This window comes from Silurus aristotelis (genome assembly GCF_946808225.1).
Source record: "Silurus aristotelis genome assembly, chromosome: 12".
In the NCBI taxonomy this organism is placed as follows: Eukaryota; Metazoa; Chordata; class Actinopteri; order Siluriformes; family Siluridae; genus Silurus; species Silurus aristotelis.
Window position 1 is genome coordinate 18,173,841 of NC_139585.1, and position 16,341 is coordinate 18,190,181.

At 37.6% G+C, this 16,341-nt stretch overlaps 1 protein-coding gene across 1 annotated transcript in view; it reads right to left on the reverse strand.

Moving 5' to 3' along the window:
• Nucleotides 1–1,244: 1,244 nt before the first annotated feature.
• fam20cb (FAM20C golgi associated secretory pathway kinase b) overlaps nt 1,245–16,341 on the reverse strand; it is a 35,716-nt gene continuing 20,619 nt past the window's right edge. The window contains exons 4-10 of the mRNA XM_083555646.1: nt 8,661–8,753; nt 5,936–6,051; nt 4,923–5,103; nt 3,878–3,987; nt 3,705–3,786; nt 3,523–3,582; nt 1,245–3,086 (exon numbers count right to left, since the gene is read on the reverse strand). Coding sequence (XP_083411772.1) covers nt 2,828–3,086; nt 3,523–3,582; nt 3,705–3,786; nt 3,878–3,987; nt 4,923–5,103; nt 5,936–6,051; nt 8,661–8,753 — 901 coding nt within the window. The 3' untranslated portion in view covers nt 1,245–2,827. The remainder of the gene's footprint in view (nt 3,087–3,522; nt 3,583–3,704; nt 3,787–3,877; nt 3,988–4,922; nt 5,104–5,935; nt 6,052–8,660; nt 8,754–16,341) is intronic.

The following is a 16,341-nucleotide window of genomic DNA, read 5'->3' on the forward strand; positions in this document are numbered from 1 at the left end:
GTGTCCCAATCGTGGTCTGCCTGTATTTAAACAAGTGTGTATGTGTATATACATATATATTTGAACAGGTATACTTTCACTTTTTCCACATTACCCACAAATGCTATTTGATTCTAGCGCCAGAGTTAGATTTTTAGTTCTTCATCTCTACTTTCACTACTACATGTTGACTGACACCCCTGCAGACACCACCTTTAGCACCATCACACTAATCACATTGATGATTGCTAATTAGCTGAGCTAAGTCTCTGGAGTCTCAAGTATTTGCTGTTTTAACTAATTCTTCAGTGAAATTTTGTGGCATAAACATTGCTAAATGAGAAAATAAGCTCTTTCTCTTTGATTTTGGGAGATAACAATGTCATCTGACTTTGCTGATGTCCAGCATTTATTTATTTATTTTTGGTTTGTTTTTGCTTGTTTTTCTTTCAAATAAAACACAGCTATAACTGTGTTAACAATATTCCATTCATCACACATATTTAAATAGGAACATACAGCATATGGAGAAAGGTTTGTGGATCCTGACCATCAGATATATACAGTATGTTCTTTTGAACATCCCATTCCACATTTAGTCCCCATTTGCTGTTATAATAATAACAAACTCCACTCTTCTGGGAAGGTATCTAGTTCCACTAGATTTTGGAGTGTGCTTGTGGAGATTTGTGCTCATTCAACCACAAAGAGCATTAGTAAATCCCAAAGGTGTTTAATAACATTGAGGTCAGAGCTCTATAGTAGGCCACTTAAGCTCTTCCACTCCAACCCATGTAGACCATATATTTATGGAGCTCGCCTTTAAGCACAGGGGACTTGTCATGCTGGAACAGGATTGTGTCTCATAGTTTAAATGAAGTAAAAGTTTAATGCTATTGCTTCTAAAGACATCCTGTACAATTGTATGCCTCCGACTTTGTGGTAACAGTTTGGGGAAGAGCTACATATGGCTGAAAAAGTCAGGTGTCCTAATACTTTTGTTCATATAGTGCATTTTATATGTTTTAAATTGAGGTTAATAAATAAATTATTGCTTCAGTGTAGAGACTAAAGAAATCGATGCAAGTAACAAAAAAAACCTAAAAACCCCCTCTGACTTACAGTATATGGCGGTCCCAAGGATGAGGTGAACATGCTTGTTTTCCAGCTGTGAAAAACTAAAAGGAAATTAACATAATCTCTAACTTTAATTGTGTGACTCAACTCAGGCCAGATACACCATATCAGTACTCAGTAGACAGATGTGCTGCAATGGTCAGTTTATTGCACTTGGACATGGAAAAGAAACCTTACACAGAAACAGAGCAATTTAAAACGTATATATGCATCTCTAAACGTTTATACGTTAGATATTTCTGATTGAACTTAATATATAACAAACTGTAAAACAATGAACACCGGATGTAACAAATTACCTTAATTTGGCAATGCAATCCCATCGCTTAGTCACGTAACCCATTTACATACAACCCACATCTTCAAGTATTTCTATGATTGCACAGGTAATAGATTCATATAATATGTACAGATCTTTTTCAGCAGACACTGAAATATGCTTTAGTGCAGTCTTTGCTTTGTACATTAACACCCATGTTCACTCTTCATGTAAAAAGAAAAAAAAGAAAAAAGAAAAAAGGACAGCAAGTAATGGTAAAGTAAATACAGTACAAGGCTTATACACAATGACCAGGATTGTAAAGTATATTGGAAATAAATGTGATAATCTGTTTAGACTGTAAAAACCTTTGCAAATAATGACAAGTTCATGCGTAATAGCTGGAGGACAGACTGTCATCTTCCTACTCAGTGAGAGAGAGAACGGCTATGCACAGCTATGCACATCTCGGTACCCTGCTTGCTCCGAAATCCTAAATGTTAAGTTTTCTGAAGTAGCAGCTTTTCAGCCTAGCACAATCACACCACAGTGTATACAAAGCCCACCAAAATATTGTAAATCAGTTCAAATTAAACATATAAATATGAAAAAGCTCTGATGAATGCAATGCAAGTGTGTGTGCATTGCCAAAATACCACTGCTATACATGTAAGCTAAACCTCAAGGTAAAAACACAAAAGATGCTGGTTCATTCAATAATTTACCTCTAATATTTATGGTGTAATTAATTTACTGTACGTTCTGTATGTCAACCCAGCTTGCCTTATAAATGAACACAACCAGAACGATATTAGGTAACCTCTCTAATATGCTGTTGTTATTATTATATTTATGATTAGATTTGCTAAAAAAAAAACACCCTTTAGGTGACGATACAGGTTGCTTTAATGTGATTCTAAGCAGGATTTTCTTGGTATCCAACAGGCTATATCAAGAATGTATTTTAAACACACAAAACAATCACTTTCTAAATGCTATCACAAACACTGGAATTTCATGAAAGCTTCCACTGAATCCCACCTGTCATTTCAGGACTGACATAAGAAGTTGTTCAAACTAATTTCTTGAAAATAAATATAAAACTTAATAAATAATTATTGGCAGCTACACATATTGGAGCTAACCTGCACTCCACTCAAAGCTCTCTGACTAAAAAAAGAAACCTCTGTTAAATGAACAGTCCGTCTTCGCCCAAAAAGAGCAAGAACAAAAGATACTGCATTAAGACAGAAATATCCACATACTCAGGCAGCGATGCACACGTTGTCCACATGTATGTCTTTAACGTGACAGACATGGTCCACCGATTGCGGACAGAGTCTTTGGAATTCACTGAATTCAGAAAAGTCATCTTCCAGAGCTTCCCATGTGAGAAGATTGTGGTCTGCTGAGACGTGTTGGAAAGCCAGGAAGCCGGTTCCTCTAGACCTACTACCTCAGAGGAGCTGAGGTTTTGTCCATGCTTTCTGATGTCATGTCGTCCTCCACTACATTGCTGTAGCCCTCCTTCTCAATGCAGTCAGCTAGCACCTGCAGCACGAGCCGCAGACGGCGGTCCATTGCCTCCAGGTGGGGTTGGATTAGGATGGGGGACAGTGAGTCTCTCTGAAGCGACTCCTCCATTAAAATACTCAGCTTGTACTCCCCTTTAGCCAGCAGCTGCAGCCGCAAGTGAGTCGACCTCTTCACTCTGTGAAAATGCAGCGATCGTTCGGTAATTATTAAGCCAGAGCGCATGTTAAGCCACGCACAATAACTATGAAAATGGCCTTACTGCTGCTTTTTTATAAACTCTTTACATGCTTAAAAATTTATTTTTAATAAAACAAGTTTAATTATGCAATACTATTTAATTGTTAAAAAATAAAGGTTTTACAATATTTTTTATAAGGTATTATTTAAAGTATATCATTACTGCTGCAATACTGTACTATACTACATGAGACTACACCTCACTATACTAGACCAGTGCATACGATAGACAATACTTTTAGTGTTTTTCTAGGAAGAGAAACTACTCTTGCAATACAGGGTGAGAATATGAACTTAAGAGCTAAATAAATTAACTTAAACTATATTCTTTAACATTTGAGTTATAATAATAATGTAAAAATCTAATGACTAACCTGCAGCACTGACTCAATGGTGCCAGAATCGAGACTTCATCATGGGAATGTTTGCCGAATCTGAAACGAGAAAAAAAAATTGATTCATCAGTGCCCTTAACATATCCTAGTATTGACAACTATATAGTTTTTAATTAAAATAAATGATTTCACTGTGTAAATAAAGAGGAGCCTTGTCTCACCCTCTTCCGTTGTCAAGGTGAATAATAAAGGTCTCATTTCCAAACTTCTCAAATGTTTCATAGTGATGACGATCCATGTTCCCTGTAAATAAAGAAAATTATTATTTATAATAACAATTATTTATAATCTGTACAACTTGCAAATTGCATCACAACCAAGAGGCCACTGTTACCCATAAGAAAGTCAAAGATGGTCATATCCATGATGTCCAGCAAACGAGTGCCGCTGTCATATGGGGGAGTTTGTTTCACCTCCTCACAGTAGTCTGGATCCACCTCCCATCTAGGAAAACACACAGAACTCATTTCAGCGGATTATCAAGATTATCTGATGTAAAAATGCAGGATCTGTGTGGAATAAACATCCTAAGTCTATTTCTGCTGTTCAGTAATGTGAAAATGTCACATGGGGCACTTGGCTGCTCATATTTACACTGTTTACACAGGATCGTGCTCTGGATGATCCGCTGTGGCGACCCCTAATGGGAGCAGCCGAAAGAAGAAGAAGAAGGAGAAGAAGGAGACACTCAGGATCGTGCTCTCTGAGTAACAATGCTGTCTTACACCTTTTTATATATTACTCCAACTATAATATCTATAATTATATATTATATCTATAATTGGATTCCAACTTGTTTTTTAGCCCTGCTTCTGAATTATAAAGTAAAAAAAAAAATTACCCTTTGTTTTCCCACTGCATTTGTTGAGATTTATTTTTTGTGATAAAGTAGTTCCAGTAGTAGTAATTAGATCCAGTTCATTATTATGATGATGAATAATTATTATCATAATTTTAATACTATTAGTACTATATTTATCATAAAAATGGGAAGTATTAATAACAATAATATCTCTCTGTATATATATATATATATATATATATATATATATATATATATATATATATATATATATATATATATATACAATGCTACTAATAATTTATAAATATAATAAATACATAAAAGATCATTAATTTCCCTAATAAACTAAACTGATAGTGAAGCTTAATTGTATTATCACAGAGTGAAATGTGTGCTGTTATTACAATCCTAAGGTAAGTAGAAATAGTTCAGGAGACACAGTGTGGACCTTAAGCAGTAATATTATGCACTGAATATCTATCCCATTATGTATATATTACATTATTATTTGTATAAAGCTGAGTGTAAACCCTGTAAGTTTATCGAATGATGGTGTGAGTGGTGCGGTTCCTACTCAGCTTTCTTGCGCTTGTGGTAGGAGCGTCTCCAGGGGTTTCTCCAGGTTTTGCGCTTGGCCAAGGCCAGGTCAGGAAGGAACGCTGCCAGAGAGCCCTCGATCTGATCTGGCTTTCCACACAGAGCATGCTCAGTGGAACAGTAGTATGAGCACTCACCATAAAAACAGATATTATTGGCTGTGGAAAAGAAAAAAATAGATTATGGTAATCTAAGCAAATTTTTTTATTTTTAATAAAAACATATAAAAGCTCAATAAATTCCAAATATTTTTTTTAGCTGATTAAAGTGAGAATTCAAAACCAACACCGCCACCTAGTGTTCATTGTATCCAGTTACTTGGCAACATGGCCTTAGTGACTGGTTACAACGCCCATCCTGCATTTTACATATACAGGTAGTCGTCGACTTACGACCACGATTGGGACACGATTTGGTCGTAAGTAGAGTAGGCTATATGTACAGTACTGTAAAATGATGCCGGAAGCTGGTACGCACTGTCGTACGCCGCGGCTAGCGGTAGTGGTCGTAAAGTCGAATGGGCGTATGTCGCATAGGTCGTAAGTCGACGCCTACCTGTTTCACTCTTTTTTTTTTTTTTTTTTTTTCATTGTATAAGGTCCCCTGGTGGTCTAGTGGTTAGCAGCCACTCTTAGTGCCGGTCCCAAGCCCGGATAAATTGTAAGGGTTGCATTAGGAAGGGCATCCAGCGTAAAAACATGTGCCAAATCAAACATGCGGAGGATCCGCTGTGGCGACCCCTAATGGGAGAAGCCGAAAGAAAGTTTATATTTCTATATTTTATATCTAGTGATAAGATCCAGTCTGTACAATAAGTCTGTTTTTTTTTAAACAGGGTAAAATGGTTTAAAGTGATCACACTAATTCTGGTTATAATTTTAAATAAAAAAGGAAAACAGAAAAAAGTGTGAGTGGAATAATTGCTTAATATTAGCTACTACCTATATGGTAATAATGTACTATTTGGGAGTTTTATAATGTGCTGAGTACCTGGAGAGATGAAGAAGGTTTTCCACAACTTTTTGTCTCTGGTTACATCTCTAATTTCTTTGGTCATATTTACCAGCCTACCAGCCACTGGAGGAACACGTCGGAAATCCAAGATTCTGTTACAAAACAGAATTTTTATTTAATAGAAATATTTGCAGTTAGTGGTTAAAATTAAAAAGACACCAAACTTTCTAAATAACTGAGCAAATCTCTCTTTGAATTTAAAATCTAATAATTTCTAAAAAAAAGCTACCAATTTTTACTTCACCAGAAAACCTATTAGCAAAAAATACAGTGAAATAGAATAATCAAAGACACAGAACTGTTCATACTTTGTACTTCATTTAAACACAAGCATATTCAGGTGCTTGCACACACTTGCATTAAGTCATAATCTATCAATGTCTGATCATAAATAGAAAATTATCAAGTGCTTTGATAAGGATATTCCTCATCCACATAGATGGCTGAATGAATGCATAACTATGATTTAAACTACCAGCAGGGGGCGCTTTAGCCACACTGTTTAATCTCCTAGATGTCTTCATAAATCGACATATCAGAGGAACAAACAGATGGAAATAATACTTTTTATTTATTTATTTCATTTTATTTTTTACCACAATTAAAATGACTCCTATGAAAAAAAGATAGAATACAAAAGCAATTAATGAAAAAGGTCAAACACCTTAGCAAGTTCTGCAACCATAGATATTTTGCATAACTAAAATTCGCTGATATTTCCGCAATGTTTCCTTCAGCATTTGGCCTGGATATTAAAGCATGTCTTTCAGAAACACTAATGCATGTGCAGTCTGCCATGCCTTGAGAATATCTTCATCTTCATGCTCTAATAGGCATTCAGCATGCATGCCTCATTTTATACACATGCTCACTCTCCTCAGAGGCTTTCTGCTGACAGAGCAACCTAAAATATTCATCCTGAAAAATATGTAATTGACTGAGCCTGAGGGATGACTGTACTCGAAGCTACTAATTGCTCAGTCGCATTGACAGAGGCAGCAGAAGGAGTGTGGATGTACAGGAAATTCTGCGTCACTGTGAGCACAGTGTAAGCCATGAGAGACACAGAAAAGAAGTTCAGCCTCTTCTTCAGTGCAGGTTTCTGGCCACGGCCATAAGCAATCAGCTTTGACTAAAATCTGATAATTACTGATTTGATTGTGGAGGCCGTGGCTGAAGAGTTTGAGGTTCACTCAGCAATGCTGAATGCAGCCGACACCGAACTCAAAAATTGCACTTTTGGCTAACCCAGACAAACTTATATTTAGAAGGAAGGTGGCTTTTTCATGCTCTTGGTTTCCTTTCCCTTCCCACATGCATGCCTGTGGCCAGTGAGAGGTTACAGCTGAGGGCCAGATGTGTAGAGAGAGTAAAAGAAGGTTGAACTGGGCCTGCTCAATCGCTACATTTTACTGAAGCAGAACAGAATCAAACTCACATGAACAGACTGCAAGGGGGTCACAGTATTAGCAAACAAGCAGTTAGATTAACTATGCAATTACAATGAGGTGGGAACATTTGATAAAAAGGGAACTCAGACTTGAGGTGAAGCATTCAGATTTAAACCCACACTATATATATATCCCCTTCAACCCATAGGATATTTTCAAAGTGAGCTTGGTGGGTGTTTACAAATGGGAGTCGCATTGATTTTGAGTGAGTCACCATGTCCTCTGTGGATTTCTTGTTAAGCCTGGTTTACTCTCCCTCACACACACCCTCACACACATAGTGTTCTTTGGGCTCTCAACAAATGTACATCACACATATATTCACACATGTATGTCAGATTTCACACTGAAACATCTTCCTGCAAACAAATCCTAGACATAGACATGTATACAGTACATGTTTTTGTAGATTTCACAGTACATTCCAAATGTTGTTAATGGGTAAAGCTGTAACAATGCTATTGGTAACAATTGGTAACAATGCTAATAGGTACTCTGTAGGTAGTTTATGGTCACATCTTTTAATTATTATTGTAAATGTTCCATATCTAATTTTATATATATATATATATATATATATATATATATATATATATATATATATATATATATATATATATATATATATATATGTTTTTAAATTGCATATATATATATATATATATATATATATATATATATATATATATATATATATATATATATATGCAATTTAAAAACATAAAAACATATATATATATATATATATGCAATTTAAAAACATAAAAACAAGGGTGAGTCAAATAAAGCCTTAAAAAAGCGAGACATAAATTAGAAAAATGTTTTGTAACATGTGTAGTTGCAGAAGTAAACATGCACCACTTATTCAACTGTTCTCAGAAGCCCATTCTACTGCTACCATAAATCATCTATTTTCCATTTTAAAAAAAAAGCCTCATCATTCAACTCACTTTTGTTTAAAAAAACAAGTCCCTGGAAAAGAAAACACAGACATGGCAACCCTGCTGTCTACCGACAAGTTTTGCCAACATATCTGCAGTTCATGTGCACACTAACTGAAGGCAGTGCAATATGCTGAACAACAGAAGAACTCTTCTCCAGCCCATACAACTGATTAACATCACCCCATACGTTTCCTTTATAACAAAACTGATCAAAACAGGCTATGCGAGTGTTTTACTATCCTGTACAGTAAATGTATCAATCTATTTAAAAAATTTGCTCAACAGCACCAGGTGAGGGATGCTTACCTGTCTAGATGATAAGCAGCGATCTCGGCATTGTGTCTCTCAAAATCAGAGAAGTAGAAGAAGTCCGGAGGTGTCTCCTGCTCTCGTGTCTGCCTGCAAACAAAAAAGGTTTATGTGATGTTACTTGCATCTAAATACATGTAAAAACACCCACATCATTTCCTGAGAGTCCACTGTGGGTGGCAAGAAAAAAATAATAACGTGAAATATATAAAATACATCTACCCTTTACCTATTTCTGGTTTCCTCGAATCAATACTAAAAGCATCTGGCACAACTGGCCAAATTTAGCCAGAGGAAAGAACTACTACTAGGAAAAAACTGTGTAAGCAAAAGAAGGTCTAAATCTTAAGGAGAAATCCCCCCACAATAAGAAACACACATCATATTACTATACTATAGTATAAGAGCCAAACTATGCTATAGTATAAGCTACTGTAAGAGCCAAACAATACTGAGGATCACATATAACAATTAAAACGTATTAGAGTACAATGTGATAATTATAAAAAATGTATGCAAAAAAAAACATATTCAGAACGAAAACAACTTAGTTATAGCATGTTGTCTATTCTTATGAAGGTATAAAATTTGCTTTATTCCTTAGATGTTTCTGAAATGTACCATACCTCCTAAATATAATCCTAAATGGAGAATAATTAGTTATTAAAAGACGCTAATGAATTATAATGTGATGCCAGCATGCCACAGACTAGTGTGCTGTGTGCCGGTATTGCCACAGCAGACGAAGTTTCAGCAGGTTGGCAGGACAAATGGTCAACAGTCCATGATCTGCTCTCATATTCCTGACCTTAAACCCCATAGAGCACCTGTGAGATGATCTGGATCACAACATGAACTTTTGTCTGCTAGCTGAAGGAACTTTATAGGGCCCCTGAGAGAACAACACACACATACACACACACACACACACACACACACACACACACACACACACACACACACACACACACACACACACACACACACACACTCTAGCACTTTTAAAAAACTTCTCTAGAGGTGTCAAGCAGTGATGTTGCAAGAGACTCTCTGTACTGTAATGTTATTCTTATAACTGTCTACCTGTCATTGCCTTTTTTCACTTATTTTTATTTTATTGCTTTTACACAATGTCGGTAGAGAATATCAACAAGGATTGCTGTTTTTTGGTCAGGATATATTTACATCATATACACTGGTGCTGGGATGTTTTCAGCACAGCTCATTTCAGGCCCACTCCAGATCTCGGTCTCACACTGGGTTCTCGCATTTAAATGTCATCCAAGAGGCTCTTCCCTTACTAAACTTGGCACTGTCTTCTCACAGGTTTTGTGGCAGCGTTTCTGCTGTAGAGTGCCATCCAGTGCTGGCTGTTCATTCCAGACACAGTTGTGAGTGTGACATATGGGCTGATCATTAGATAAGCTGGCACTGAAGCTGTCAGCGACAGTCCACATTCCTCTGCTCTGAGATGCTTTTAATGGTCTGAGTGTTAGTGGCTCACTGCAATTCTGCCTCACCCCCGTTCCTGAATCATGATCCATCATAGCCCTGACCAGGTTGAAGATGTTTGAATGAATATTTAAGCATTCATTTGATAGCAGGTAGCATTCCCACCTGACAGTTTCAAAGTCCACAGTTTGATACTGATCTTGGGTTACTGTCTGTGTTGTGTTTTCTTTGCATGATCTCCCCATTACTGGGAGGGTTTCCTCCAGGTTCCTCCTCTCCCCAAAATCATGCCAGTAGGTGGATTGGCTAATAAAAATTGCCACTTTGTGTAAGAGTTTGTAGATTGTGCACTTTGAATAACTGGTGCCCCTCCCATGTTGTATTTTTTTCCCCTTTCCACCTTAAAAAATTTGTTCAATTGGTCAATTTCCACATCTGTCATATGACAGCTACCAATTAAGCAGACTGAATGCAAAAATCTGCTTCCTCTTCTTATTATAGTTGTTATAATACCCATATTAATAATTTATTATAATATTTAATGATATTATTACTAATATATTTTATCAAATATGTTCAATATTTGCAACAAAGTTAAACAACATTTGAATAAACTATATTTATCAACCGACATGTGTCTGGTAGAACCTATAGCGAAGCTCTCAAGGTGGAGATCCTCAAAATACCCCTCCTCGACCAACAAAGGTTGCTGCTGCACTGCCTCCCTAAACTGTCTTGATAAGATGGAGAAGAAGGAACTAATTTTACCCAGAAAAGGACTAAGAAAAAAACATCACTTCACATGTGGTGGAAGAAGTACACAAAGCATGTTCTTGAGTAAAGGTAGAGATACAAGTAAAATATCACTCCAGTAAAAGTGTTCCCTTTAAACTTTCACTTGAGTAAAAGTACACAAGTATTTGCCTTTGAATGTATTTAAATATCCAAATTCTATAATTTATTATGGCTATAATGTTGCTATTATAATTTGTATCACAAGATTGTTGCTTAATCAATGTTTATGTGAAAATACTCTAACACCAATCTATTGAAAGAATGATATTAATAAGTTAAACACTGTTTGATATCTTATAAATTATATTAAGCCCAAAACCAACGACTTTTTTCAACGACTTAAGAAAATCAGGCAAATAAGGCTACAGGTGATGTGGCAAGTTCGAGTCAGGAGTTTCTTCCATCATTTATTCCTCTTAAAATGTTCTGCTTGCTGTTCTGTTCGAACTGATGCTGAACTGAATGTTTGTGCTAAGTAGATCCCACCAAGCGGCAATGGTGGTTCTAGCTTGAATGATACCCTGGGTGAACCACGCTATGACCCAACATCTCCTCCATTGATTAGTATTAGCTTTGAAAAGCTCCTCTGGCTCTAAGCCAGTGGTACCGCTTGTATTTACTGGTCTGGAAGTGGCGAACAAACCCTTTCTGAGACAAGCTCGCTAGCTTAGCGCTTGGCCGACCTCTCCTCACAATGTCTAGCTTTTCTTGAAAATTTATTTTTAATTATGTCCGAGACTAAATAAATTTATTTTCCTCTACAGGCGTAAACACACATGTATTCATCACATGTATTCATTTGTGCAGCTACAGACGTGTTTTGCTAGTCAAACTTGGCTGTAACAGTTTCCCTCTGACCAAACAATCAGAGGACGGAAAAATTCTGACGCGAATATGAAATATGATCGGTTAAAGAAACAGACCCGTTGCTAATATTCTCTAAGGTTAAAGGGCCAGCAGTACAGACTTTGAAGGCCCTGGGCAGATTAGATTGACATGGCAGCACATAGAGGCTAAATCTGATTGAACAAAAAATCTAACTTCCAAATACACGTACTGGAAGCAGTGCAGCCAAGAGAAACACTACGAAATGAACAGAATAAACTGTTGGAAATAAATTAATAAAATTTCATGGAACAAATATTAGAATTTAGGTTGTAAATGTAGGTCAGTGCTTCTGATAGTGTTTAGACCAGCATAGAAGGCTTTGCTGGCCCTGACCGCTCACCACTGTAAACTACATACAATAAACTATTGTTATGCAAGCTAAAAGTAATATTGTAGCTCTATCCATAAAAGCATAGCAGGCAACACAGCATAACCTAAGAGACATTCAGTTATTAACCTATTTTATTAAATGCATTAGACTTTACTATCCTCATAACCAGATGAGTGGTAGAGCTGCACACACTTTTATCTTTTGCACGTTTCCCCCCATACCTCTTTTTCTCCTTTTTCCAAACTGGGCTCATGAGGGCTTAGACCTTTTTTCATCCATAATTTTAATTTGTACTAAATGCTCTTTAGTGACGAGATTTTACCCAACTCCCTGTGTTGTCCCCTGGCAAGATGCCACCCTGGGTGGCTGCCCATGTCGCCTACGCCTAAATCCACCACTGCCAAGGTGCAATCAAAACAAGTTTAAAACAGAGCGTGCGCTCTACCCTGATTGGTGACTTGCTGCCTGCTTGACCAGTTAAGTTTTTATCCACTCATAAATAAAAAAAGGTAAAAAGCAAGATACCGTAATTGACATTGAAATGTGATGAAGTTACAGTAAAAGTCTCCCCAAACGTAAACACTTAAGTAAAGTACAGATTCGTGAAAAAAAAAAAACGACTTAAGTACAGTGACAAATTACATTTAATTACATTTAACGAATTACATTTTATTCGTTACTGTCCACCACTGCACTTCTCTGCTGGACTAGGAAATAACAAAGGAAACCAGATATGAATCCGAGGGTCATAAGATCAGAATCATCCACCCAGTACATTGTATATAAGACACTAAGACACCTTTGACAATTGGAACATTCTCACAAAGTGAGCTACAAAGCTTTATCTGTAACTGAAAAGATTGTAAAATGTGTATACCAGTGTATACTAGTGTTGTAAACAGAGAGATTGAGGATATAGTAAATCAAATAATGAAAACGCTTTGTGTCTGTAGGTATGGGGGTACTTCCTTATTCACACAGTTACATTGGTTTGTACACTATATGAACAAAGGTATTTGGACACCTGACCAAGGCACTTATTTACGATTAATAAAACATTGTATTCCAAAACCATGGCAGTTAAAATATATATATAAAAAAAAGGTCCTCCCTTTACTGCCATAATAACCTCCAACCTTCACTCCCCTGCAAAGGCTTTGCACTACATTTTAGAATGGGGCTGTGGGGATTTGTGCTCATTTAGCCAAAAGAGCATTATTGAGGTCAGGCTCTAATGTTGGGTGAGACAGACTCATGCATATCAGTTCATCCCAAAGGTGTTCAGTGAGGTCGAGGTCAGAGCTCTGTTCACTGGGGTTTGATTTTAATTCCAGTCATGGGATATTATTATTCTGATATTCTGTGTATTTTGTGATAACTGTGTATTTTATTCTTTATGGTAACAGTTTGGGGAAGAATCACATATGAGTGTGAGGGTCTGTTGTTCACATACTTTTAGAATAGTATTTTTAAATTAACTTCATTGGTCTTTTTTCCTAAACTGCAAATTCCTCTTAGGCCAAAGTAATTTTTACCTGTGCTCTGGACTAAGTACCAGTATGCTCCAGTATTAATATACAAGACATTTTTGTGTCGATTCATATCTGCCCGCCCACATAACAGTTCAAGCTTGTTGTCTGAGCCACTTGTTTGTTCCAGTCCCAATGCATAACTCCAAAGATGTGGTCCTACATCAAACACTATATCTTTTAGAAACTGGCACCCACTTGACACCCATTTCATCTAAAGCAAAGACAGACCTCTGAGATGTGTGTCTGTAGTGGAGCCCTTTTAAAATAAAAATTTGCTGAGACATGGGCCACATGAGCTATCAAAATAGGCTGAGTATGCACTTTACATGGGTGTAAAGACACTGTTTACTCTTGTTTACTCTTAACAGGCAGCATACTGGCGCAAAGGACACAAAAGGTGCACGCACACATAAATGCGTGCACACACACACACACACACACACACACACACACACACAAACTAAAGGCTCAACGGACCAAAGCAGCAGCAGAAAAAAAATAGTTGACTGTTTGCTTTGCAAGCAAAACATAGGAAGCAGATAGCAAAATGCTGTGGGGTGTGGGAGCACAAAAGGTGTGCACAATAAAAAATCTGATACCATGAGAACCTTAGCAAGAACAGATTAACGGTTCGAGAAACAGCTGTGACTGTGCACACTGCCCGAATCCCTCGCTGGCGCTTCGCTCAGTGAATACCATTAAACATGTGTCATTGATAATTGCTCGGAGAACACGAACAATACACATGCATGGCAGCTGTACATGCTCGAAAAGCTTACTCCATCATTCCAGTTAATGTGATGCAGAGGAACAACTGAACACTGAAACCACATGCTTGCTGAACCACATGCTAAACTTCATCACTTCATACGCACGTTCCACTGGGACTCCACCGTGACTTTGTGATTAGCAAATGGAGCATTGTTTAAACTCTGCTGGAGCATACAGAGATGACCTTTGGAGATAATACCCTGGCTCTCATTCTTGAAGGAGAGGGTGTGAGGGTACCTGGGAGAAAATAAAGCAGCTTTCATTGGCGCGTTGGTAATAACAGATAAAACATTATGCCAGGAGGCACTCTGTTTGACCAGCTTCACCATTCCACCTGAGCCACAGTTAGATTGGCACATGATGAGGTAAAATGCTCTTAACCAATTTCTCACTATGCAATGTGCAGCTACAAAACATATGAGGTGTGCTACAGAAACATGGGGCGGGTGGTATTAATGTCTGAAACAGCCTGTCAGATAAAACGCTCCTATCATTTTTCTCTCATTCAACATTAAAGCACTTGGTGCAGTTTTACTTGTGAAGGGCGTTTTGGGCCCGAGTGAGTATTGAGCCCATTGCACTTATCCACACATGCCCTGAGCACAGCTCAGCCCAGCTGGCCACTATTTAGTGCTGTGTCTGACAGTGCTGGCAAAGCTGTTTATTAAGAAAGTCCGATGACGGCCTTGAGTCTGCTTCATAGGAAGATGAATTCTTAAACATGCTGTAAAAATTCCACCAAGCAACTAAGCATGTTTCTCTCTGTCTCTGGACAGTCACACGATTCGTGTTTTTTTTGTTTGTTTGTTTGTTTTTCGAACACTAGGTCAGGTTTGTGTGTCTATGTGTGTGCATGTCTGGGGCAGGTATATATTTTTATTCATGAATGAGTGTGTCTGTGTGCATGTGTGTTTCAGCAGGATTGCTGTTTCTGCATTGGTATATTTATAAGGGAACATTGCTGTTTGGGTAGTAGTACTCTATGTTGAATGCTATATCGCTTCTTCAGTCATGTCTTCCACTAACTGTCAGCAGTGCCCTGGGGTGTGAAGCACAGATACACAGATACAGAAGGCCAGCTGTTTGCCTTCAGTCAGCATATGTGTGGAAAAAGTGCTGGTGTGGGCATGAGGAGACAGTGTGGGCTTCAAGAGGACATGTGTTTTTCTAAGCTTAGATTTGTAGCAGGCAGTTTAACCTAAAGCTCAACCTATCATAGCGCTTATAGATTGCTAGATACTTTAGATAGATGTACCTTTGTGGGGAGGATCAGGTGTTCAAGACAGCAATCGATTTCTCCTTGCTATCACAACTGACTATGTGTCAGTTTTAGAGAGGCCCTCTCAAGATGACCGACGGCTGACAGCCCAGCTGCAACAATTCAGGAAACCAATCCTTCCCGCCTTTGAAAATAACCCGCTAAGCCGAACGACAGGCAGGCCTAAACCTCCAGCTGCATCAGCCCCTCCATGGTCCATCGCTACCATAATGGCATCCTGTAAATATTCTATTCAGATCAATGGACCATAAAAAGGAATCCATAACCTCTGGCAGATTTACCAGCCATGGTTACTGGGCTTCACTGTCTGATAATGCATCCAGGATCTTACAAACATACGCAGACTGCACTGTCCACCCACCATGCTTCAGGCATGTGCTGATGATGTCTGATGTGAGGTTATAAAGTGCACAGGAGCACTGGATTGTAGCTTCCCAGACTGACTCAGCTTGATCACAGTGTTTATATGCAGCACTGACAAAAAAAATATATATATCAGCCCTTGGCTGTATGCAATTACAAATAAATTAAAAAAAAGACACCTGCTGTTATTAGAAGCAAAATAAGGTACGTAATAAGAGTGAAAATTAATTACAGAAGTTTTCCGTAATATATACCCTTTGAAATTGT